Here is a 26,836-nt window from a genome sequence, read left to right on the forward strand (position 1 = left end):
GAAAATGCAAGAAAATCTAAGTTCGCATAAACATGCGCAGCCCAGTTATAAACGTTCCAGTACCAATGATCATAACCAAAGCCTCGGTATTTCTTACAAATCTTACAGCAACGTTTCACGTTGTTTTTGTCCATTCATAAGAACGATTAGCCATTACTAGCGACTATAACGCTGGCAGTCGCATTAATCTTTCCGTTTCGACATTCACGCCGGTGTGTCGCGGTTTCCTTCGATTTTCCAAGTGGTTTACGATGCTGAATATTCCATCCTGCAAACCAGTTTTCCCTCTCTGTTTCTCCTCCGTCTGCGTAGTCTGCGTACTATACGCAGCGGCCAAGTATCGCGGATTGCCGTAACGTGTTCGTAGGTGAGCCTAAGCAAATACACACTCGGTGGTGTTCACTTTCTCGTTTACACCGGAGTCACGTTTAGCCGGCTGCCGTTTGTACGCGTGCGTATGTCGACACGCAGTTGGAGCTGGATAAAATGAATGTAACGTCGCGAATGCGGTCCTCGGGTATAATAAATGTAAAGACTCGACGAGCATGCTACTTAGCTATCTGGAGCGTTCTAGACTTCCAAGTACCTATGCTGATTGGATTATGTTTCGCGGTCAGCGGTAATTAAGCGATTCGATCGTGACACTGACGATTTAGAATCCCTGGCCTTCGAATATTCGCACGATAAATTTTGAATATTTCAATACTTCCATTTCTTTAAATTTCATTAAATTATCAGGTCTTTCGCGATACAGAACAGAATCCCTTAAATTGAATTGATTGAAAAGGGACTAGTAGACATATCGATAGGTATGCTAGAAATTTTTTACATTTTTTTGAAAGACTAGAAAAATGAATAAAGTTATACTTGCATAGAAATGAGCCAATTTATTTATGCAGAGTTTAAAGGATGCTATAGAAGAGTTTGCGGAGAACGAGTTTAGGTACACTTAGGTAGTTCTATCTATCTGGCAAAGTTATTTTCTTGCAGTCATTTGAACACGAACAGTCGATCTACTATTGAAAGAATAAATAACTAAAACGATGGTTGTCTGCCTATTGCGAGAACGAAACCAAAGCCGTTAACATATGCATGAGGGAATCAATGTCAATAGAAAAGTAGTACAAGTACAGTTTTTCCTACAAACGTGACGAATATAGAAAAGAGACATATAACATCCATATTCATTTAGAGGATCTTGTTAGTACTGTTAGTACTGATAACATGCAAGATCTTGCATTATATCGATCGATAAAATACATGTTTCGAAGTGGAAATACACAAAAATGATAAAAATTGCACATTTTTATATGACATTTTTTTTAACTTTTTACACTAAACTAAATAAAAGACAAAGATCGATCTTAGTCTATTTATGTCATTATATGAATTAGGGATGTGCATTCCTAACCTACCTGTAGACCTGCAAATAGTAATTATGCTAAACAACTATCGACTAGAAGCTACAAGCCCCATAAATTGTGTCATGTACAAACGAAAAGGTGTAAATTTTAGTGACGTCAAAATGTATGCACTTGTTGCTTGTTCGCAATTCGCAACATTAATACTCACTAGCTAATTTTCTTTTACCAAAGGATTAAGATTGCTTTTTGTGTAGTAGAAAGCGAGTTGTAAATTCTGGTGTTAAAAAAAATTATTATTTACAGTTTCAATACGAGTAATGTGTAAGAAATGTTGCAAAATAGAGACCGAGAGTTGATTTAGAACCGCATGAATTTTAACCGTACTGATCATCCCATTACTTATATCTCTGGCTATGTCTTTAAATTTCCAATACGGAGCGCTTACGTCTCAAGACCTGCTGCCGTTTGACATTTGCCTAAATTTATGACTGGCTTTATACCTCTTCCAGCAACAGCACCTCGAAGAATGACGCAGAGAAGAATATGATAATATACGACGTTCTATGCTTGTGCTTCATGGGCTTGCGCGGTTGCTTTTTATGATTTCGACTCGCTGCTTTTTAGCTTTCATTTGGTTGAGGTTTTGATATATTGATTTTCCAGTCGAATTAATATATTTAGCTTTTATTTGTTAATGTTTGTTAAAAAACCGAAATATAAATCATTTATTTGTCGAAAATTTGATCTCTCTTTCTACAAATAAATTTATTTATTTTTAAAAACATATTCACAAAGTTTTGTTCTGCTTTTTTCTTTTTTTGGAAAATATGAACGCTAACTATTTATTCAACCAATCAAGTTGAAACATTCACGGAAAATAGAATAGGTGTTTATTCTAAGAGATTCACTTTATTCATTGTTCTAAGAGATTCGCAAGAAGCTATTGACAACAAATTGATTTTACATAAAAACCCAGTTTTTTTCTATAGAAAAAATTACAATTTTTTACAGAACGATTAAAAAGGTACGATAAATCAAGCAAGTATAGAAATGCATATCCTGCTAGTTACGCTTTGAAATTACAGTAATCGATGGCTGATTACCAAGGACTCTTCTATTTCTAGCGGTGTATCATCGAAGATACGATAATAACGGGAGACATATTTACGGGGAACGTGTTGTTTCAGGAAAACATTCTTCTGCGTATACATCTTCACATAGCCAGCGGAGAGGCGGAAGACATGTGCAGCGCGAGACACTGCGTGCCACATCAGAAGTTCGCCATGACGTTGGTCGAGCAAAGCGTTTGCGGAGCTTGCGGCGCAACCTCGGAGCCTCTGCCTTTTACACAGGTCAGTTTAATCGCTGACACTTTCCTCAAAGGGAATCGATGTTTCCAGTGAACCGCCCACTGAATAAATAACGACCGAAGCTTTAGTTGCAATTAATCAACTTTCAAGGGACTTTTAGTTAAACTGAGATTTACATAATTGGATAGAGTTGGAGATAGAAGAAAACTTCAACAGAGTTTTCGCTTCAACAAGCGATTTTGGTAGATGAATTTAGAGTTAAATGCTTTTTCAACGTTAGAATGTTTTAATTTCTAATATGTATCTGGATATTAAGTATATAAAGTATATATACAGAATTAAAATCATATACTGAAAATAAATCGATTGTGATGATGCTTGTGTGAGAACAAAATTCAACATTCTTATTAATTGCGTAAGAAAGACAAAATTTGTAATTCGTTGTTATCTCGAGGAGCTTGATAGTTCTAATCTTAAGTAATTATAAACTAGAATTACGAATATGTATGGAAAGGTATAAGATAGAAATAACATTGACAGTTTTTATGTTTAATGATCAAGATATTTAAAATCAAGAATCCTCAATAGTTAAGATCTATTCTTCTGCAGGCTAGGTAATGAAGATCGCCTTTGTACAATTATAATCTTATCTCATCCTATATTCTTATTAATTTTTAGAAAATATTTGAACAATAAATTCTTTACGTTTTACAAAAACAGGGCAAAAACCTACAAAAAAAGGTTGAATTCTCGTAGACATACGTAACACAAACAACGATAGTACAACGAGTAGTGTCTTCACAATATCCTAATTATATTTCCAAGTCATTCTTCTCATAATTCGCAGGATCACCGACAACAATTTTCTCTATCATCACTTCCCTTCGATCGTTAGATCATTATCAAGGAACACTCGTCTCTAAAATTCTCTCTCCGCATTTAAAAGCACGACATTCATGGCAAGCACTCATATACATACGTAATGCAGAATCTGTCGATAGCGTGCGGTTCGCAGAAAACGTGTTTCTTGCGAAACGTTCCATTACGTTTCAAGGATAATCCAGAGAACAGTTTCCTCTTTCGCCCCAACCGTCCGATCCCTCTGATCGTTATTTTCTTACCATTCAACGTTGCTTTTCTCACGTAGCCTACGCAGGTGGACCCATAGAAAAGCCTAGAGAAAAAATGTGCTCAGGTAGAACTTTTTAAAGTGAGGGCTTGGGACAGGTTAGGGTCGATTCGTAAAAAGAGGAAGGAAAATTTAGAGGTAAATAGATGAGGATGAGAAGTTTCCTGAGGATCAGGTTGAAAATTTGGAATTTTAAGGGTGGAGTGGGATTTTTAATTACTTAGGTTCTAGTTTCTTAATTTTTATATTAAGAATTGGAATTATTATGATTACTAGACTACGGATATTTATGGAATTTTGTAATATTCAGTAATTTTAATCATTATTTTTTTAATAGTAATTTTATAATGTTTTAATAATTCTATGATATTTCTATTGTATTACAAACTCAAGTAAAATAACGGAACGTAAATAGAAGTTTGTTTCACCTCCTAGATATTATAATTAATCTTATATTTTGGATATACTTCATATTTTTCCGCGTTATACGTATTCTGTAAAGTTTTAAACTTTTCAATTTTCCAAAAAATACGTAAACGCCCACAGCGGTGGTTTAGAATTCGAATGAGTTTATTGGTGATATTGGCTTATTGGTAGTAGAATTCCATACAGTCCGCACTTATTGTGTTTCTGTGAAAACGAGGCAATCGATGAGTTTGAGGGTAGTTCAGGTATTTTAGGCTGAATGAACGGGGGAAGCAAGTGGAAGTTGGCCTCTTCGGCTAGATTTAAGCGATTTAAGCGACTTAGCTAAGAAACCTAAGCGCGTCGAGAAACTGAACGAACGATCGAGTCGCGCCGTGTAAACGGATTAGCCGATCGGAATCTGGCGGCTCATTGGTCACGAATGATGAACAGGAACGGAAAGGGATGGATTTTGAGGGTGGATTGGAGGATAATGTTTCGCCCAGTAAACTTGCAATATGATTGGAAGGGTATAAGAACACTTGGAGTTGGTAATGATCTGTTCAATAAATCGAAGGGATTGTAATTGATATGAAATGAGGATTTGTCGTAGATTGGAATTAATTACTAATTGTTGAAACTACTACTTTATATGAGAAAGGGTTAATAAGGGAGTTAATGCTTAATTTCATATAATTAATTATATTTATAAGCTGTGGTACCAAAAATTAGGAAACGAAAAGAAAAAGTTTTTATAGAGACTTTCGTAATAATTTTTCCTCCTATTTGAAGAATTTTATAAACAAAGAATTAAATCTTCATAATATTTTACAAAAGAAACAAGAATTATTTAAAGTTCAAAAACTTGAATACAAACGATTGAAAACTTTAATAATTCCTTCTATTTTATTCAAATTTCCTACTATTTATGATCTGTAATATTATATGTTTATTCAAAGTCAGTTGTCTGTTGCACGAGCACAGGTGTCACGCTATCGAAACAAATTTAACCAATGTAACATTACGCGAACAGCATGACCAACATGCGCAAAACGATAATTTTTATTACAAGAGCAAAATTACAAGGAACCTATTAGCAGAAATCGCTGTATGATTTCTTGTTTCGATCTTATTATAACCTTTTTTTCTTCTAAATATTAAGAATTTTTTTGTTTGGTGAAACTAGAGGAAAACTGTGGCATAAAAGTTCGAAAACAGTATTAATTAATGAGAAAAATGACTGACGGAGGAGAATGTCGAACAACAAAGAAAAGGGGAAAAATTATTTCTTTTTGCCCTAAGTTTCACGGTTTTGCCAGATTTAATCACCGTGAACGTGTGCCCGTGCAACTGTTATTGCGTTTCTCATAAACTGCCCCCTTGTTCGACGAGGTTGATTATTTCCGCCTCGACGAGGAAAGTGAAACTCTCGATTATTCCTCTCTCCGTTCTTGTCAATCGCATTCTACGCTGGGCTATTTGCAACCTTTGCTTCACTCGAAAACGTGTTCGAGTTAAACGCTTCCGCTTATTTATGGAATAAGAAATATGGTTGTTAAATTGTTTCCATTATGCGACAGGTGTATAGGACAGGTTAGATAAGGAAATAATCTCCATAGATTGATTGAAATAAGATTTTCTGTTACATAATGCATGCAGCATATTTTTTCTTTCAGTATATTTCTCTTAAAGGCCTTAAAGCTGATTTTAATTAATATGGGGAAGACTTTCTTCTCAAAATTTATTGTTCTATATACAAAATGTACAATAATACAATTGGTAAATTACGAATAACTTGACTTCGAATATTTTATATGTTTTTAAACGTTATATGCATTTCGTACCGTTAAATTTCCCATAAACATATAAAAATTCCCGATATAATGATAATTCATAAGAAATTATTATTTTATTAATTTCTAGTTTAACGCCTTCATTGATTATGAATGTATTAAATGAATTAACACAGAAGAACAGTGGAAGAAGCGGACACAAAAAGTTCTTTATCGTGGGAGTGAATATATATCTCACGGTGTATGGAAGAGTTAATTAAATTTCTAGTTAGCAACATGGAATTAGTTGTGGCAAAGTTTCGATAAGAAGGGAAGACCGAGAGCGCGGTCCTGAACAAATGCAATAACGAAAGTCGTATTTCGTTCACGGTACTTCGTAATTACTCCGTTTCTATGATAAAATTATATAATTTTCTGGGAACTTCACACTTCGTTGTGCTTTCATCGTACGCCGCCTGTTTTCCCTTTCATTAAACCAACCCGGGTGATTAAATTCTTTAATCTGTTTCCTTTCACGAGCTATAGAGCTTTTCGCCTTATGAAAATCATGTTCTTAACTCTCTAGCTTCCTGCAATAACACTCATACTCTTATGTCGCATTTCATTACGAAATTTTCAAGACTTTAGTTTACGATTTCCGACACGATATATTAAGAATTCACGATATATTCCATATATTTACATTCACCAAAGTGTTGCAACGAATGTTACAAATTTTAAACGTAGCAAAATTAATTTCAAGAGCAATTTTTTGAATAAAAAACAACAACAAGAAATTGTTGAACCACCGCCCTAATTTATTTCCTATTAAATATATATTAATAAATATTTTTGTACGTTAACTAAATTCTACTTACTGTTAGCCAAATATCATTAACCCCGTACGTTATCTATGATAGAATCTTCCTCTGGCATTGCAAACGAAAATCATATCCAACCCATACTAAATCGAGCTACAGGAGATAAAATCCGAAACTCATTGCAAGATTGAAATTTGCATAATATATCAGGACAAATCGAATTAACGTGTTTCTTAATCTCGTGTTCAGAATAAGAAGAAAAGTGGACGTTTCTTAATGCAGGCTAGGAACAAAAGCATGATCAGAGCGCATTGTGAGCATAATCGAGCACAGGCCACGAACAGTTCACGTGGGTGGAGTTGGTTCTCCCTTCGTATCGGCTGTTGTCGGCTGTAATTGTAAAAACGCAAAACTCATTGCAATCTGGTATCGGTCATGGCCGATCGCTTTTACCAGCTGGCTACTATTCAGACTCGATGGAACGTTGTATAACATAGGAGAGAGCATGTATACGAAACTTTTACTTTGTTAGAGAATAATGGATGCAAGAGTGGCATAGATCAGAAATTGTTATTAGATATTCTGTACAATATTCGACAAAATAATGAAAAATTTCATTTGTTGTATAATCATTAGAATAGAGAATTTATGAAGAATTTTAATGTGTATAAATAGACGAAATGTACGTGATACGTGATACATCTAAAGTATCTATCTAAACCAAAGTAACTTCTGTGTGGCGAAAGAAATCTCTGGGTAGGTTTTTTTTTGGTTGTGTTCATAAAAATACAAGTTTGCATAAATGCATATTAATGCAGATTAACAATCATACGTAAATCAAGTTTAATTCAAATTTTGGTTTCTATAATCAACATTATCCATCAAAAGTCATCATGGCATGAGTCAAAAAGAATATTGTTTTTACATGTATTATTCGGTATTTAATCACATAAATTGTCACAGAAATGTATGTATTTAAATAAAGATTTATTCACAAAACACATTTATTATTAAATCATCAATTCAATAGTCATTAGAACTAACTGTAGGATTTAATATTTGATTCATTAGCGCAAACTTTCACATTGATCATGTTGAATATTCTTATTTCAATATTAGCAAAATGCAACATCTAATTTCAGTTACTAATACTCGACATTTAAATCCAATATTATTAATGTTTACTTTTTCCCTTTCATTTAATTCCAACAAATCATTCGTCTTCCTAATACACGCATTCACGAATTGAAATTTGTTTCCAGATGGTTCATTACGTGTCAGCGTCGGCACTGACGTCGCAAGCTCGACAGACACCTCCGAATTCGCGGAACAGTCCGGATCTCTTCGGTCAGCTCTTGCGAAAAGCCGGAGGCATGGGCGACATCAGGGACTGTCCGGTGAGTAATTTCGATTTTCACTCGAAAGTCGGTTTTCTTCCTACATCCGCGTTTTTACAATTTTATGAATCATTTTATCTTGAACGATTCACAAGTTTGTACCTTAAAACAGTTCCGGTGACTCGCGTTTGATTCATCCATCTGACGAGATCAGGTACACTCTCCTTTGGCCTTTCTTGGAAATAATATGCCGCGGACTTTCTCTTTGAAGTGGAACGATAACTATCGTTCGAGCGCCGTGGGCTATTTGGTCGGTCGTATGGAGAAGCTGCGGATTCAGATGGAATCCGATGCTACCGAGAAACTCTGTCATTTGCAGGGATTTTTACGACAAAGCAATTAATAACGGCTATGGGTCGTGGTTAATAATTATAGGACGAACGATTTAAAAATTAGACCAATTAATCGTTCACTTTTATAATTGCTGTTGTAATAGTTGCTGCAGTTCCTTTGCTTTGTAGTGGATTAAGATATCGTTAAATAATATTATAATTAATATTATGACAATTATAACTACCTGTTTTGACATTTATGTATTTATTAATCAAATCAACTATCGCGTTGAAGCACTCATAAATTAATTATCAAGTTATTTATTAGCGAATTTTGTATTTATTAACTAACCGTATCGATCTAGAATTTGATAGTTATTCCTTTTAAAACTTTAATACTGACCAAACAAAATGTGGAATTTCAATCAAAAAGAGTTTCATTGTGAAAACTATAAAAGCGTGTAAATTACTTTCAACCAGAATATTGTAATAATATGTCATTTTATTTTTTTTACCATCCAATGACAAATGAGGGCTGTAATTACAAACAGAATTATGAAACATTTTATTTTCTATTTGTAGAGCTCCTGTGGTGCAAAAATCCAAATCTGTCGGACCCTGATGAACCGACCGGAAATCGTTTCCGTCGGAGTCGTATGGGATAGCGAACGGCCGTCGTTGGAGCATATCATGGACGTTTTCGCAACCGTGGGAACGTCCCTCAGATTGAGCGATGTTTTCCACAGTGTAGTGGACTCTCGATGGGGTGCCTCGACCGTGCACAATCTCGTTGGAGTCGTCACATATTACGGGAAACACTACTCCACCTTCTTTTTTCACACTAAACTGAAGGTTAATAATAATATAGATTGCACGATACACTCTCTTCATTATGCAAATGGATCGACTTAATTCTCGTTTACGGAGGAACTAATCTTTGATGCCGTACATATAAAGTGATTTTGCAATTTAAATAGTGCATAATTATCAGAATTAATATGTGCTTTTTAACGAAACATGAAACGATTAGTATTAGTAGCGTTGATATTGATACATATGAAATGTGTATAAAATGTTAATTTTCGAACGAAGGTACAGATAAATAATGTTATTTCTTAGCGATTTCTTTGATCGATAACAAAAATTTGCGTCATTTTGTCTCAGGTATGGATTTACTTTGACGACGCAACCGTCAAAGAAATTGGACCACGGTGGGAACAGGTGGTGGAAAAGTGCAGAAGAGGCAGGTATCAGCCGTTGCTTTTGTTGTACGCAACTCCTGGAGGAACTCCGGTGAATACGGAGAATGCCCCGAAAACCGTGACGCCTTTTCCGAACGGAAATGGACTGAAGACACCCCCGAAGAATAATGTTCGACGATCGATCACGCCCAGCCCGGAAAAACCATCGATCAACAGTACCGCCAGACGTGCCATCACACCGAATCCTGATAGTCCTCCTCACCCTTACACGCAACGCAGGATTTATAGTGATTATCAGAATCTGACGGACATTCAGAACAACATCTTTGGAAATCAGGTAACTTTTCAACTTTGATATACGATATCGATCGCTATATTATTAGTACGTTGACTGCACGACACCCGTATTCGGGTGTCAGCAAAGTTTCTGGTCAGGCCACGTAACCCATATTCGGGTGTCGCTTATTTGACTACTTGCGAAGGATCGTCATAGGTATTTGAAAAGATATTCCATAATAATAAAACTGTTGAGTTGTTACAAAAGTAATACGAAAATGGTTTATTAAAAAAATTATTTAGAATGTAAAACTTTAAAGCATTCTATACATAGCTGAGGTTGGTCGGGACAATTTGGTCAATAAGTTGTTGTTTTCTTCAAATTCTTTTGTGCCTTTGTTCGGTTCATTCGACGTCTTTTATTTGCATAACATAGTTTGCATGCGCGTCTAATGCTTCTTCCGGAATCATTTTTCCGAACGGCGATATTATGTCGAAGACAAGGATTTTTTGTATTTTTAGACAACCCTAATAATTTTGCAACTAATAATTGTCTAAATATTCTAATATTTATATTCTTCCTTGTTGCAATTTTGTAAACCATCAAAGCGTTTATAACAGAAATTCCCAGAAGTAGTTGAATGCCAAGTTTTCTGTACCATTTGATTCCTTTTCTTTTTCTAATTGTGGTGGCATAAGAAACCATTTAGCCGGAATAATCTATATCACACTTTCCTTCATTACATTCAACAACAGCTAGTGGTTTTAATGTTGCGAATAATGTTGCGAGAGATCATTCTTGAGACCACCACTTGAGCGACTCGCGTTACTAAAATATCGATGGGATCACCTAGCAGAGAACGCTTGGTATTGCTGCACGCGTGGCCTGACGGAAATTTCTTTGAAAACACGCGTGGCAGTCAACGTGTTAATTATTCTTAATTAGAGATGGATAGTCTATTTATTAAATTACAGTGTTGTAGAAAAATTATCTTGATAAAGCCTCCTTTTTTTTGAAGTATAGAGATATTTAAGAAGATATTTGAAGACGGTCTAAATTTGAATGGCCTACAGTCAAAGACTAAATGTTAGATCGAGGTTATTTAATGAATCATTTGCATGTTGAATGATTGAGACGAAGGAGTTGAGAAGAATCCTTAATTTAAGAACACTACAAATATAAATAAATTTTGTAATACAATCTGTACGCTTCCAGATATTAAAAGGAACAATTGTATGAACTCATAGAAATAAGATATTCTTACTTTTGCAATAAAATTTTGACTCTATTCCAAAATATATTAAAACGTAAAAGATAATATCAATTGTATTTTCTCAATATAGAGGAAATATATTTCCATTTTCTGTTGAAGGGTGTTGATACCGTCGATGGAGAGGCGGAATCCAAGTATATCAGTCGACGTGCCGTGGAAAACGTGATGCAACAGCAGAAGAAACAGCAAATGCAGCTGACACGTAGTCTAAGCGCAGGATCGACACCACAGGATGCTATCAGTATTCCTGACCACTTGAACGTACCACGGAGGCGAGATTCTGGAAACTGGTCTGGTGACCGGAACAGCGCTTCCTCGAGTTCCTCCACCACGATGGATAATCCGTATTTGTACATCGTCAATAAAATGCAGAGGAACTCGGGTGTGCCAAAAAGCCCGACCAGCAAATCTGGAGAACTCTCAAGTAGTAGCAGTGGCCATTACGACGCTGGATACGACTCGTATTCTTTGTCGTCCACGGATAGCCTTCCGCTCCAGCAAGGGCTAAAGCATAACCTGCAGGTGCGTGTTACTCTCAACAATATTGAAATAATATTAGTAGCAAAAGCTATGGATTTGGCAATAGTAGATATAAACCGTGTAACTGAAAATAATGCAACAAGAGACATTACTGTACTGTGAAAAAGGCTATTTCTTTGCGGAGGATGTCATAGTAAGGATGGTACAATTGATAAGATGATTTTTGGCGAAAAATTAAATCAAATGTCCTTCATACTTCTACTCATCAATATTATCTTCTTTATTATCGCTTATTATTGTCGATGTATATTTGACAAGTTATCAGTATTGTCTCGTTTTTTTTTTTTAATTTTAGACATCTTATATGTAGAAACTTTGTTCTTCACTTTTGACTTAGTTTTTCATAAGAAATCTGTTCTTTCACATTGTATTACTCTTTCTAAGATTACTCTGTGCACATGTGCACTGTGATAAAAGATTGCTAGGATATTTTTATTTAATAACTCGACTCGTAGAATCTTTTCACGTTTTCCTTTGTTTTCAAATTCCTATTTTTTCATTATATTAACTTTATCTGATATTTTTTCAATACCGTAATATTATTAACGAAAGGAAACGTAGAGTTAAATCGATTTACTTAACATAGCTTGCCCAGATTCCGGAAGGCTACCAAGCTTCCTCAGGCGACGACTGTGAGCGCCTCTGCAAAGAAACCGACGCACTCTTGGACAAATCTCGAGCTGCTGAGGACGCGGGCGACCTCAGCACCGCGGTTGCTTTGTGCAGTGCAGCCAGCAGCAAAGCTAGAGCCGCCATGGATGCACCGTACAACAATCCTCACACTATCAGAACAGCAAGGATGAAGCACAATACTTGCGTGATGAGGACCAGGAGTCTCCACAGAAGAATGTTGCAGGAGCAGGCAACAGCGAATGGAGAAAAAGAAGGTGAGTCTGTTTTATTTTGTACATTTAGTTTCATTTCTGTTAAATATTTATAAGAACTAAGCGGCAGACAGAATGAAAACTGATTTATCATCATTAACTTTTAAGAGAAAAATTCAAAGAAAAGATTCTCGGCAGTATAAGAAGGACCATTGATCCTAGGCTAGGATTTAAAAAAAATGATAGGATATTATATTTTATACAAAATCATCTAAAGAACTTATAAATCAATCTATAACACGCATAAATATATATGTTTCAGAAGGAGCACCAGAAGGTAGACATTCACGAGAGAACAGCAAATCTGGCCAACACTCTCGACAGAGTTCCAGGGACAAAGGAAACCATTCTCGACAAAACAGCCGAGAACTCCTAGTAAATCCTCCCTCTACAACTACTGACAAACCTGCCACAAAGAGCATCGAGATCTACGCCACGTTACCAAAAAAGAAGACCCTACGCAGCAAAGCAACAGCCGTGAATGTGATCGAGGATGAGGAGTACATGTTATACGATCGACCAATGCAAAGGACAGGATTATTCAGTCGTACCAAACGTTGTGACGACGATAAGAAAGACAAGAAACGAGCTCGAAGTGAAGAAAGAAACAAGAACGTCTCTAAAGACTTCTCTATTGCTCCCTCCCGTTCTTCTCCCTCGCCGAAAGGAGCCAAAGTGGAAAAATCTAAAGAAAATGACACGATTGCCAATAATGTACGAAATTCTCAACCGAATAATGCCAATGGTGAACAAAAACAAGGCAAAAAGCAACACAAAATTCGAAGAAAATTATTGATGGGCGGGTTGATCAAGAGGAAGAATAGGAGCATGCCAGATTTACGAGAAGGCCAGGATGGACAAACAAACGCCAGCGTGGAGGGTACCTCCAACACTTTACCGAAGCAGTCAGTGGACGATTCAAGCGTTGGTTTAAAGGGCAACGAGGTGTGCCAATCTCTAAGTGGCTATTTATCAGAAGGACACCTAGAGTTTACTGGAAATAGTAATGGCAGCCCAGGCAGTACTAGTAATCCAAATTTGGAGAGAAGTCGTCTGATGAGGAAGAGCTTCCACGGCAGCGCCGGCAAAGTGTTACACGTAGCGAAGGTTCCCCCGCCTCCTCCGCTCAGGACCACTTCTCAACTTAGCAAGTCTAAGTGTTCGGGCGAAGTGCACAACGAGCAGCAATCTGAAAAATCGGTCTATCCAACATCAGAAAGTCAATGTACTTCTAATCCACCACAAGATCAGAATGGAACATATTGGAATCACGTAAACGCGACAAATTCAACTGGTGGAGCTAATAGAACATCTAATTACACCGATTACTCGTCCGAGTCTCATTCTCTTCCATTCTTACCTTCTTATAGTATGGAACAAAATGGCGCGAATGTACCAACGTCCTGCCCGTCGAATTATAACAGCAAACCTAGAATTCAGGATGACGTGGTACAGTATGCTAATGGAATCTTGTACGAACCCACGTTTGTGGTTACCAGAGCGGATGTGCACAATGAACAGAGTCCTGTGAAACAGCAAAATCAAGTGGATTCTCTGCCTCCATATCCTGACAGTGGAAATGTTTCTCATTCAAGACAACCCAGCGAAGACTTCCCCCCTCCGCCATATCCTTCTATTCATTCTGTATCTCATTCGAGGCAAGCTAGCGAGGACTTTCCACCACCGCCACCTCCTATTGATGAAAGCTCTAACCATGTTCATGATCAACAACAGTATCAGGAACAGTATCAACATCAGTATCAGCAGCAACAGTATCAGCAGTATCAACAGCACCAACAACAGCAACAGATTGTACATATGCAGCAGCGTCAACAGCAGCTGGATAATCAACATATTAGTAGCTTATTGTCCCAGTTGCAGATGAAAAGGGATCAGATTTTAGCCTGTGAAGCTCCAAGAGAGGAAAAGAAATCCGAAGAACAGGAGGAAGAAGAGAAATCGTCTGGAGAGACTTGGTTACGTGAATTGCAGGCGAAACAGGCAGAGAGGAGGATGAAGAAGCAAGGTCCTCTTGAACAAGATATTCCAAAGGTTAGATCGTCTGCTCCAACAATTTCAGGACCAACGATCGCCAGGAGAACGAGCGATTTGATGATGAATAGTCTTGGCCAAAGTTACGATCAATCCAGTCGGGATGTGCCCGATTGTCCAAGGGTCGTTTCTTCTGTTAAAGACATGGCTGCTAGATTCGAGCAAATTAAGCTGCAACCAGTGCCTAAAACAGAACCAGACCAGAAAATTCTAATGAAGCAAAACGTGAACTGCGTTTCTCCTTCTCCACTGTTAGATGCTCCTCAGGATGTACAAGTGGAAGAATCGAGGCCAATGAAGCTATCCACAGAAAATTTAGCGAACTTTACTAAAACTGACAATTCCTCGAGTCAGTCGATCATGAATTCGAGCTTCGAATCTAGTTCCAGTCAGAACAGTTTTATTTCCACTACAGCCCCGAATAATCCCATGCAAACGCAACAGAGCGGATTAAATCAAGCAATCATGTCGATGTCTCTTACGCTACCACACGAAAACGGTTTGCCTATTGATTATCCAGAAGATGATATCAGCGAAGTTGCTATGCAGAATACCATACAGAATACGACGATTCTACCAAGTGAGGATGATATCGCGCCGAGGAAAGTGAAACGACGTATAGGAAAGAAGAAAAGCGTGTCGTTCTGTGACCAAGTCGTTCTCGTTGCAACTGCAGAGGACGACGAGAAAGATTCTTATATACCTAATCCGATTCTGGAAAGGGTTCTTCGATCAGCGATGAACAAACCAGAAACTGCTCAAGTCCTTCGAGAGATTAGAAGTCTTCAGGAAGCGGAGATGAATAGAGAGAATTGCACTGCCACCAAATTCCAACAGCAGACTCTGCCACTGAAAAGCGAAGCGGACAGTGTTCCTGCGACTCCGTATCAAGATCAGTTGAGAAGCGTAAACCCTATACCTATACCAGACACGATTAAACCTACTTTTGGAAGGCAAAATTCAAACGAGTCGGTGGGATCATTGTCAGACAAGAAATTATGTGGTTCTTATGGTAATGAAGGGCAGGATGTTGTCAGGGATACCTACTCAGGACTTCCCCATGTATCCAAACCACCTACATCGTATTCTCCCCAACTCCAACAACAGATAAGATACTCTCAGAATGGATACATGCCATATTTGCAGTCTCAGTCAACGTATCCCCAAGCACAGACGTCTCATCCAAGAAACCAAGGCATTCCTCTGTCTCAAACCCAGAAACCAGCCAGTCCTTACCCCACTCAAATTCAGTATGTACAGAACAACGTGCAGCAACAGAAAGGAATGTCCCAAAAGAGCAGCTATCAGACTTATTACCAGTTAGAACAACAACATAATCAGATGAACAAGCAGATGTCTCAGCAACAGCAACCTAACATGAATCAGAGGATTACGAATCACAATGCAAGTCCCATAACTGTTCAGCATTCGCAGCAGCAATTTGTATATCCACCAACTCAATCTCCGAGCCCTTATCAGAACCAATACAGCCACAGTTCCTATCAAGGTTATCCCTACCAATCGGTTCCTCAGCAGAATAGAATAAACCAACCTCTTCCACAGTATCAGCCACCACCCAATCCTCCAACTTCCTATCAACAACAACAGAGCATACAGAATTACCAACAAAGACACGATAATTATCAGAGGGCACCGCAGAAGACCGATCAACAAAATATTTTGGCACCAAATCAAACGTATCCTAATGCATTGCAAAATGGCCAGATCCAGTCGAATATGAAGTATCCTACGTACCAGCATCCCCCTGTGTCTAAACAGAGCAAACAAATGCATTTTGTGCCCACGTCAAAGGGTAACCCGACAGTGGCACAATCTACGTCTCCGTTACAAAAGCCTACAGTTGGTGGCACTGCAAGAACCGCGCCATGTCATCTCTGCCGGAAGAAACAGGTGACTGAACCTGCTATTTACTGTTCAGACTGCGACTTTTACATGTCTCGTTTCCGGCCAAAAAATTGAGGTCTCTATCATACACGTTGACAGACAAAATATTAATGAATTAACGAGTCGATTTGGTAGCATATTCTTTATAGGAGATGTATAGACGAACTACAATTAACGCGTAGGATAGTACTGTCTAAGCTAAACTTCTTTTTTGGTATGTTAATGATATAATAGGGCTGAAACGCGCCCTTCCATTTTTGTACAAAGTTAAGTTAGTCGTAGATTTGATGTAATAGAAGACCTTCATCGTGCAGCTACTAACTAGATGTATTCATGTACCATTGACCGTGTACTTAGCGACATTTGTAATGTATATTGAATCATATATGTAGAAAGAGACATGGTCTCATATATGTATCAGTCGTGTTCTTATGTAACATCATTTCGTGGTTTGTACGTTAGGCTAACGTAGCAGATATGTTTCTCAAATCTTGTATCATTTGTACTCCTCCTGATTCTGTTGTACATAGATTATTTCTATGTAGTCTTTAAGTTTCTTGTAAAAAATGTCGATGTAACTCTCTCTTAGGGTTAGCTTTACGAGGAAACGTTTCTGTTTTTCACGCATACGCATGTATGAAAACGCTGCGATTGTATTTTCGTTCGGGAGACAGTTTGTCAGAATTGTGATACTAGCCATGCTACATAGAATCATATCGTTAAACGTTTAGGAGCCGTATCGCGACGAAACGATACGGATAGTCGCACAAAATCGTGAGAAATAGAGGAAGCGTGGAGGGAACATGATCTCTGATGAAAGCGTGAAGTTTATATTTTATGTTGATAGGTGTTGATGTTATATATAATTATTGTGTACTTAACGGTTACGTTGTATTGTAATGATTGTCTATGTGTACTAGATCGATGTACAAATCCACACACCCCCTTCCCTCGATTTTATACGTTTTGTATAAGTATTTTGTTTTAAAAATACTTGATTTCCTCCCGAATGACATTGAATAAAGCGCCGTCGAAATATTTCAACACGTGTTTCAAAATCGGATTTATTTGACACCTCGATAGCCAGTATTAATAGAAAAAAGTGACGGTGGAACACGAAAGGATATTTTAAATATTTATTTACGAAAATGGGAAAAATTTTAAAAGGAAAAATCTGTGAAGTAGAAATGATAAACGAAGATGAGAAACTTTTTGCATTTGATATATTTTTATGTCAACCCTCAGCAATCATTTTTCACTAATATTATCAGCAACGATAACCATTTAGATCTAGTGAAGACTTTCTGGATATTCTAGATTTTAAAAAATACTACAAAATTTTTGTTACTTTTCAAAGTCTCTAGAAAATTCCACTGATAGGAGAAGATTTTTTAAATCTTTTTGCGTTAAAACAATATTCACTTTATTCCTTATAAATAGTAAAAATAATGAAAAAGACACCTTCACTTCATATAAATTCTACAAGTGCTTCACAATTAGTTCCACAAGTTGCACTTGTTTTGTCGATTCATGGAACTGTTCCTTGGGCAATTGAAGGCTTCGGAGAACTCGGCCATATTCGACAGGGCTCCTATGATGCGATATTCGGAAGGACTGTGGTCGTCGAATTCTATATTTTCGTCATATCCTGACTTCGTCGCGGAACAAAAATACTATAAAGTGAAATTGTGTTAATTAGTCGCCAAACATTTATGTGGTATTTCTTGAGAGATGAAATTAAAATTCAACAATAGAGAGACGACAAAACATTGTTTTATGATATTTGGCTAAAACTTTGTTTTTAACCGACTGTTGACACTTAAAATATTCTTATGAAACAGTAAAAATTTTCATACTCGATACTTCAACGACTCTGACTCAATTACTGTAGTAAATTTTTCATATTGGAAATTAGGCAATTTTTTATTCCATCAGACTAAAGCTTGTTTCTTTCGCCAACAAATTCCAATATGTATATTTTTAATAATTAAAAATTCTACACGTTGCCGATATTCGACGAATTTAATGGGCGTATTATGCATAATATATACAGTAACTCACATTTGCCAAAGATAAGAAGAAAAGCTTGTCGTTAGAAATATTTTCAAAACCTGGTAATTTGCTTTGGATTTTCTCCTTCTCTACTTTCTTATACGCCAAGTACGTAATTCGTGCACCAACTGAATCCGCTATATCATCATTGATGGTGTAAGTACCATTTAACTAAATCCAATTATACTTTATTAGTATATAGTTCCTTTTACTCGAACGAGAATAAAAAGCAATCAGAATATTGCATATATTTTGCAGACTGTCACGGGAACAATAAAAATCTTCAAAGTAATTGCATAATTTGCGTAGTTACGCAGTGTACAAGGTAAGTAATTTTCCAGCAAACAATTCAGATTATTTTAGTTGATCAAAAGCCTTCAAAACTATGTGCCGACGAAAGAATTTACCTTAATGTCCTCCTTAGTATCGTTCGAGATATGCAGGATATAGTTAGAGTACTGATCGACAAAGCACTTCGCTCTTTTGTCGTATTCTTTTGACGTGTTATGAGATTCCCATGGAATTTTCTTGCCGTCTTTATCAAACTCTATTCCTAATTAAAATATGTAGCAGATATAGTTGTGAATATAATAATGCAATTAATTTAGATAATTTTGTGGGGTCTACCTTCTCTATCGGAACCATGGCCTAATTCATGTCCAAATGTAAATGCGCGACCATAATTAACAGCGCTGATAATTCATACATTTATTAATAAATTGATTTAAACAGAATTTAATTTAGTTATATAAATCGATATATAATTAATATGATTTAAATACATCACCGCGGTAAATTTAAATTACAAATAATATGGAGCTTACTCTGGTAAATGTGGAGAGAAATAAGGATCTTGCAGTTGAGTCGCTAATAGAACTAAAAAATTAATATTCAACAAGAAAATTCTAACTCTTCAGTAAAGCTTAGTTTGTTAGTAAAAGGATATGAAAAATAGATATTTTATTTTTATGATACTCACAAATTGTATTGGTTTGTGGAACATAATATGCATTATATGTCGTAGGATAATCAAACCAACTGAAAAATAATACAATCAAGAGTAAATACAAAATTATAAGCATTTTCCAACTAATTAAAACTCTATGGAAGAAACTCACTAGTTTTTTTTAACAACCTGCCTTAGTATTCCCAACTTTTGTGATTTCTTTTTTAAGGCGTTTAAGATATTTTGAAAGTAATCCGAACCAATGGAAAGCTGAGAACAATTTATAGAATAATTACGTGTGTGTTATGTGTGCGCAAATAGTTTGCGTTTTCCTACAACTTTAAATATTTTCAAATAGATACCCCATCGTAATATCGGGTAACTGCATCATCGTTCTTGTACCACTCTGGATATCCAATTTCTATCCCACAATCATCTATCTTTTGCAACATGTTCAATTTTATAGAACTTGGGAGCCAATGTGTTCGTTCTAGGTGGTTTCTTAATTCTCCCTTTATGTTTTTAGTCATTTTCATTACCTTCGAAAAATGTAGTAAAATAACAATAATTTCTGGGTCTGTGGTATTCGTTATTTTTGTGTTACTTAGAGTTAATGTAAATCAGATTTTACCTCATGAATAACATAGTCTGGCATATATCTCTTAACGAATATGTAGGAAATGGCGGTCTTCATTTCCAAATCGTCCAAGCAAGTTTTCCATCTGGAAATTGACAAAATACAATATCTTTCAATCGCTAGAATATATTCAAGTTTTTGCATAAACATTTCATTTATTTGCACAGCAGAATTATTAGGATATCGATTAATAAAAAGTTTGGGGCTGCTACTTTGTAAGGAAGATTAAAAAAACAAAACTAGGAACTGAAAAAGATGATTAATATCATTAAATGAAGTTTTTATGTTTAATATATAATTATTTTATTTTTATTGAAGTTCCTGTTCAATTAATATTTCTCAAATAATAATTTATTTACGAAATGATACAAAATAAATAATTTGGAAACGATACAACGTAAGTGAAAAATCCGATTATTATAAATTCGGATAATTAACGTCGACTCTCAGATACCTCGTATCAGAAGGAAACTTCTTAAATATTTTAATCCAAATTAAATTTTCAAAAGTCGATACGTATATCTACTTAATAATCTGATGCTATCGTCAAATTCAAATTATTAGAATTCCGAACTTCAAACATTGCACGACGTACTCTAGAAAGCTCGAAAACATTTCAATATTCGTTTATCCACATGATATAATATCATAGAAAAGTAAAACGACTAAAGAATATACCGTGGGGTAGTATCGGTAAAGTTGGCTGACGTGGCAAACTTTATGTTCCTCATCTCCTGCGTGGTATATAACATGAATTTTCTTACCATATTCCATTGAACGTAGTTTACTATAAACAAAGGAAATGATAAACGTGAAAAGCTGCATTTCGAGAGTTCACGTATCCAAAGAAAATCTTAAGTTGTCAAGTAATTACAGTGTAATTATAAAAACGAACAACATTTTAAATTACCACGTATTCATATAAAGTTTCCGTAGTTACCTAGCGTACGTTGAGATGTGTTTCCAAGTAAAGTGGCCAGTTGGTCCAGGTATTTGGAATTGTACACTAAAATTGGTTCAGATGAGTTTACGTGAATGTTCGCTTCATTGAGCATATGTTGTAATATTTCCAAAAAGTCTATCTGCAAATATTTTTTACCAGACTGTTATCCTATATCGTTTATTGTGGATTTTAATTACGATTATCGATTATCAACGCTTGCAGCTGAATACAATTACAACTAAAGAATGGTTATTGGTATGCGGGAAACGAGTAGTATAATCGGATTTAACCTTTAACGCTCCGACTTTTAATTGTGAATATCGACCGGTAACTGCAACTTATTCTCATCATACTTCGACTTGCAAGTTTTTAAGTATCAGATTTTAAAGAGTAGAGTGCAGCACATCGGTGGTGCTTGAGAGGTACGCTTGGAGTAAAGCGCCGCATAGCGGTGGTGCTTGAAAGGTACACTTGGAGCGTTAAAGATTAAAACAAAATAATAGTTACGTCATCTAAAGAAGTATGTCAGTGCAGCATTGATGATTTAGAAAATGACACTTGACTTTAACACTAAATAGAGCAGAAAGGATTAGGAGGTGACGGCTTTAGAAACCTATTGTTTTTACTTACATAGGATAATAACTTATATAAAAATCACTTAATACAAAAGACTTAAAAAGAATTTCGTATTATTGTTGAAATGTTTTCGGAAATTCTCCTTTTGTAATTCGAAAGTCTGTTTGATTTCAATTACTTTTCGTTATAAATTTAACTTAAATGATATCGCAAAAAATAACAATAATTAAAATAACAATTTTACCTTCGCCGTAGGTGCAGTAACATTTAAATTATTGTAATAGTTTTGCAATTCTTCGATCGTCATACTTTTGTAATTTTTGAAATACTCGTCGTCTATGTGTTTAACTGTAATCTATAAAAACAGAATAGGTATATTCTCTGTTATTATTATTATTATTATACCATATTCTTTTTATATTTATTTCAAACTATAAAATTATTTATATAGCTGCTCCAAGTGAAAAAGATAATTACTCTTGTAAATAGAAGTTCAAAGCGAACCATATCTTCTACATCGGAAGTTAACTGATTTTCATCTAGAGTGTAACCATTTTGTCTTGCAGAAGTGTTAGCTATGTACTTTATATCAGCCATATATGCTTCGATAGGATCCCTTTTTTTGGAGGGAGGATCATCGATAATTTGACCTATCTGCAATACAAAGTTTCTTGGTAAATAGTAATTTCGAGTATTCCTATGAATTTTGATTTGAAAAGTTTTATAAATTATTTTCGTTTACAATAGTTCATTAATTATGCAGACATCTTCAGACATTCATTAAATCTTATCTCAAAAAGAAAAAGACATTTAATATTTAAAAGAAAACTTTAATATATCATTGAAACGCAAAATATCACATATCAACGAGTCTTTTCGTATTTTCTTCAAGCTGAAGAGACTTTCTACAACTAGAAAAACGCTATTGTTTCGAAAATGATTTAAAGAATGTGCTATAAAATTCAAGTAATTATATTCATAACTTACCGTCAATATGTAGCGCTTTTTATTATTCGGATCAAATTCATAGTCAAAAAAATAGAAAGCTTTGCATTCGATTGATGAAATATACTCCTTATCAATTTTTTGCCACGGTATTTCATCCCATTCGCTTACTGGCATCGCCATTGGCCATCCTCCAGTACGATTCAAGATCTCTTGAATCGGCTCAAAGCCTCTTTTCTCAATTGCATCTACCAGGATATTTTCAGAAAAACTTTCCTTATATTTTGAAGGCGGAAGCTACTACTTTCACTTATTTACTTTTTTTACTTTACTATTATATACAATACGATACCATAACGTTCATAATTATTCGAATTTGTAGTTCAATGAATTAGTTATTCCTTGTGTTAAAGCAATTATATTTCCCGGAGGGAATGCTAAAAAATCCTTCAGAATTCTGGTATCGTAAAAAATCCAGGAGTTAGAGAAACGATTATTTATTCCAAGTTTATTTACTGATTGTTAATTTGAATTTTTTGACGCACCTTCGTTTCTTTGTAATTTTTATACCTTGAAGATATTCAAATTTTCCGAATATTTTAACTATTTCGTCAAATTTATTTATGACGAAGCAAATTTTGAAATCAACAAGGATACAATCTGTATAAATACGTTATGAATTCTTTCGAATAATTATGCACATGCTAAGGATAATTTTCAAACGAATAGCACTGCAATTTTCCTACCTACGTCCATGCAGGAACGATAAAATTCTTTAACCATTCTAACAGGCGGGATATCGGTAGAACTGATGTCTTCCTCAAGGAGTTCTTCAAAGACAAAATTTAATAGTATATGAATATGCGCATTATGAAACAAAGCAGTAGATTGAAACAATAATGAAGCAATCATATTTTCTTCATCTGCTTTTTCTAACACTAAAATAAGTCGAGAAAATATTTTCTTGCCTTTGATTCGTTTTTTCGTTTTTTCCAAGACAATGTGATTCTCAGACCACGCGTTTCTGCCCTCTGGTATAAGATTGTTCTTGCCCCATGAACCGCAAGCGTACTGGTAGAAGTTTTCGCAAGGATTCACGGTAGTATCTATGTTTTGCTGAATTCGCTTTGCTGTGTAATAAAAACGTAGGAAAAATGGAAACACGAACCGGAATATCGTTATCTTAAGTAGCAATCAATAAGCAAAATATAAATAAAATTTCACTATTCTCCATTATTATTCATGTTCGAGTTTTTATTAATTACTTAGTAACATTTGATTCCCAAACGTTGGAACTGTACATTTATCGCAGAATTTTATGAAACCAATAAGACGATTTTAATTAGAAGAACTTTCATTAAATTGGAAACAAGGAAAAAATGTATTTTAAATATTAGTTTTATAGAAGTACAATAATTTAAAAGAAGAAATTGAACGAATGAAGCAAAGGAATTACTCGGTCAAATTAAAGAAACAGTCAAGAAAGAAATGGCCGTCAAAACACATTAACTTCCTCTAGGTATACGCCAACATACAGATGTCGTAAATAACAGAGAATGACAAGAAACTTTTGAAAAACGTGATATAAGGTGATTTTTCACTCTTATAACGCCTTGCGCGTTCCTCGAGAGTAACGGCAGATTCAAAGATTTCTCGTTCTTTCTTCTCCTGGTGTTATCGTTCGATAATGTATCGACTGTAGAGAACACAGTTTGTTCACTTATATAATGTAACTCATTTGCAAGAAAATTACAATTTATATAAATGTTATGTCTCGAAAGCACGAACATACCGATCTGGTGGCAGTGCGCGGTCTCGCAAATTTGTGGCTTTTGACTTTCATGGTTGTTGTGGTCGAGATCTGCTTTCGTGCCAGTCATCGTATTCGTTGTTCTCCGGGTCCGAATGAACGACGACGAAGGAAACAGTGGTATCGCGGTAACGACTGCCAAGTGACATCTGCAACAGATAAACAAGATAAACAATTTATAAAAAATTCAGTATTAAACGATTGAAAAAGGATGCGGTGACAGAGTCAAGAAAAATATGTTTTGATGTGATTGCTGATTACTGTCTGTTGCATGATCCGATGATATTACTTTACAATGCACACCTATAATATTACAGTTCATTATAGTAAAACATATAAATTATAGTACCGACAATTATAATTATCATAATTATAATATTATAGCTTCAAATTAGGTACACATTTCCGAATTATATTTCTATCGTTTGACCGACATATAAACAAAGATAATTTATTTTGCTCGTACGTATCCACGTAATTTTTTTTTACTGTCATTGTTGTTTAAAACGCGATTTGATTTGTAATTTCGTTAGGATGATAAATGAATTGTTCGTTTATTGCGCGCTTGCTTACTTACATTAGCCACAGGAGCTGCATGGTTCTCGAAACAGCGGTATACTAGACTGCTGTATCCATCGTAGTAACGAACTATTTAAAACTCGCCAAAGCAGCTGCCTTTTTCCCGCGGAAGCACCTCGTGCGCTCCTTTTGAATTCGCAGACACCAATCACTATGCTAATTTATGAATTACGTTTCAGGAAATAAGACAGACAGCTATCGTTAGATATGTGAGAAAGAACTTATTTCATGATCGTCACGGATTGATGTCCGGATAACAAGTAGGAATGATTCCACCGAATCAAATAGTTGTGCATAAAATTTTAATTTACGAGATTATTATCGCCTCGTGCGATGAATCATTCTGTTTCGTATATGTTTAAGTACCTATTAATTATGACAGAGGGCTCCTTTGTCATTGGTCACAATTTAGGATTTTTTTCTAAGATAAATCCTTATAATTCTAGAGTTACCTTTTTTAAAACAGGGATTCTTTCCATTTCCTTTCAAAAATAGAGTAACTAGCTGATATTGTGCAAAGGCATAATTGACTTAAAAAATGCTTGCATTTATTGGATTTCCACTACCTTATGGTAAACTTCGTATAATTAGCGGTATGTAAAGATATTAAATGGAAAATTAGAAATCCTGAACTAAGTATATTTTATTAAAAGTAAGGTTAATATTCTACAATTATAACGTAATTACAAGATATGTATATATTTCATGAGCGCATAATAATGTAATCATTACAATGATAGTAAGCATTAAAGTATTTGTTTATAATTGCAGTTACAAAAATTAATTGTACTTTTTTATGATTTGTTGCTGGTCATAAATTACTTAGTAACAATTCAAAATAAAAGGTTAAGATGAGGGAGAGTATGCTTGATCCGCTAAAAACTTTTTGCCAACCTATTCTACTTTCAAGTTTTAGTAGAATAAGGATGTACTGCGGAAGCTGGCCTTTTCTTCCTACTTTACATAGAATAGAAAAACTTACATGTTTACGATGTTGAAACAGACTGTCCCTGACATTATATCAATGACTTGTTTCTTATTCCAGATTTGCATATAATACAGAAGAAATAATATTCGCACTAGATTTTTCTTCTTAAACTTTTCCTTTGCTCAAATTTCAATTAATAGCCATATTATTTACCATATTATTACCATATCTGATACATCAATGTATGTGCTACATTATTCTCAAGTATATAATTTGGAAAATGGGCTATTTTAATAACGATTATTAGTATGAAATATCGATTAAAATATCTACTTACATAGACGTGATCAATATTTTTTTATAATACGTAATTGAAATATTTTTAACTTTTAAAGACACGTAAGTGCCAAAGACACGAAGTGGAATTGAGCCATAGGAACATATATTTTATTTACAATAATTTCTCATCAACAATGCTGGCATTGTTGGCGGTAGTTAAACATGTAAGATGTTTGTTGTTGTTAAACACTACGCATGTAAAATCATATGTTCATACAGCTATATCTTTTTCCATACCAAAGTATGAGAAATTATAAGAAAATATCATTGAAGAATAGTGTCAATCATCAATCTTCTCATAATTTTTATTACTTTATTATCTGATTATTATTAATCTAAATTGGTGTTGAGATATATAATAGTTGCATATAAAAAGTAGTCAAACGAAAGTTACTAAATATTATGTAAAAGATACAAAGTAAATTACGAAAAATATTAAATATTAATTAATTAATTATTATCTTTATTACAAGCCTCT

General features: G+C 35.1%; 2 protein-coding genes across 10 annotated transcripts in view; one reads left to right on the forward strand and one right to left on the reverse strand.

Moving 5' to 3' along the window:
• The window catches only part of LOC122566427, a 132,470-nt gene extending 114,707 nt beyond the window's left edge, over positions 1-17,763 (forward strand). For 8 of the 9 annotated variants that reach the window (XM_043723625.1, XM_043723623.1, XM_043723626.1 and 5 more), the window contains 7 exons: positions 2,552-2,716; positions 8,064-8,198; positions 9,053-9,322; positions 9,635-10,009; positions 11,322-11,744; positions 12,349-12,649; positions 12,909-17,763. In XM_043723625.1, the coding sequence (XP_043579560.1) occupies positions 2,552-2,716; positions 8,064-8,198; positions 9,053-9,322; positions 9,635-10,009; positions 11,322-11,744; positions 12,349-12,649; positions 12,909-16,678 (5,439 nt within the window). In that variant the 3' untranslated portion in view covers positions 16,679-17,763. The remainder of the gene's footprint in view (positions 1-2,551; positions 2,717-8,063; positions 8,199-9,052; positions 9,323-9,634; positions 10,010-11,321; positions 11,745-12,348; positions 12,650-12,908) is intronic. The other variant, XM_043723627.1, reaches the window with a different exon arrangement.
• A 238-nt stretch (positions 17,764-18,001) lies between these two features.
• On the reverse strand, positions 18,002-25,234 carry LOC122566428 (membrane metallo-endopeptidase-like 1). The gene is made up of 18 exons (XM_043723633.1): positions 25,090-25,234; positions 24,495-24,661; positions 23,671-23,832; positions 23,449-23,532; positions 22,745-22,950; positions 22,235-22,411; positions 22,002-22,112; positions 21,179-21,320; positions 20,917-21,025; positions 20,233-20,323; positions 19,964-20,140; positions 19,774-19,871; positions 19,635-19,693; positions 19,480-19,531; positions 19,283-19,347; positions 19,063-19,208; positions 18,665-18,826; positions 18,002-18,276 (listed from the first exon to the last, which is right to left on the reverse strand). The coding sequence occupies exons 1-18, from the start codon at positions 25,107-25,109 to the stop codon at positions 18,100-18,102; spliced, it is 2,205 nt and encodes a 734-aa protein (XP_043579568.1). The 5' UTR covers positions 25,110-25,234; the 3' UTR covers positions 18,002-18,099.
• Positions 25,235-26,836: the final 1,602 nt, after the last annotated feature.

This window comes from Bombus pyrosoma, linkage group LG4, assembly GCF_014825855.1.
Source record: "Bombus pyrosoma isolate SC7728 linkage group LG4, ASM1482585v1, whole genome shotgun sequence".
Taxonomy (NCBI): Eukaryota; Metazoa; Arthropoda; class Insecta; order Hymenoptera; family Apidae; genus Bombus; species Bombus pyrosoma.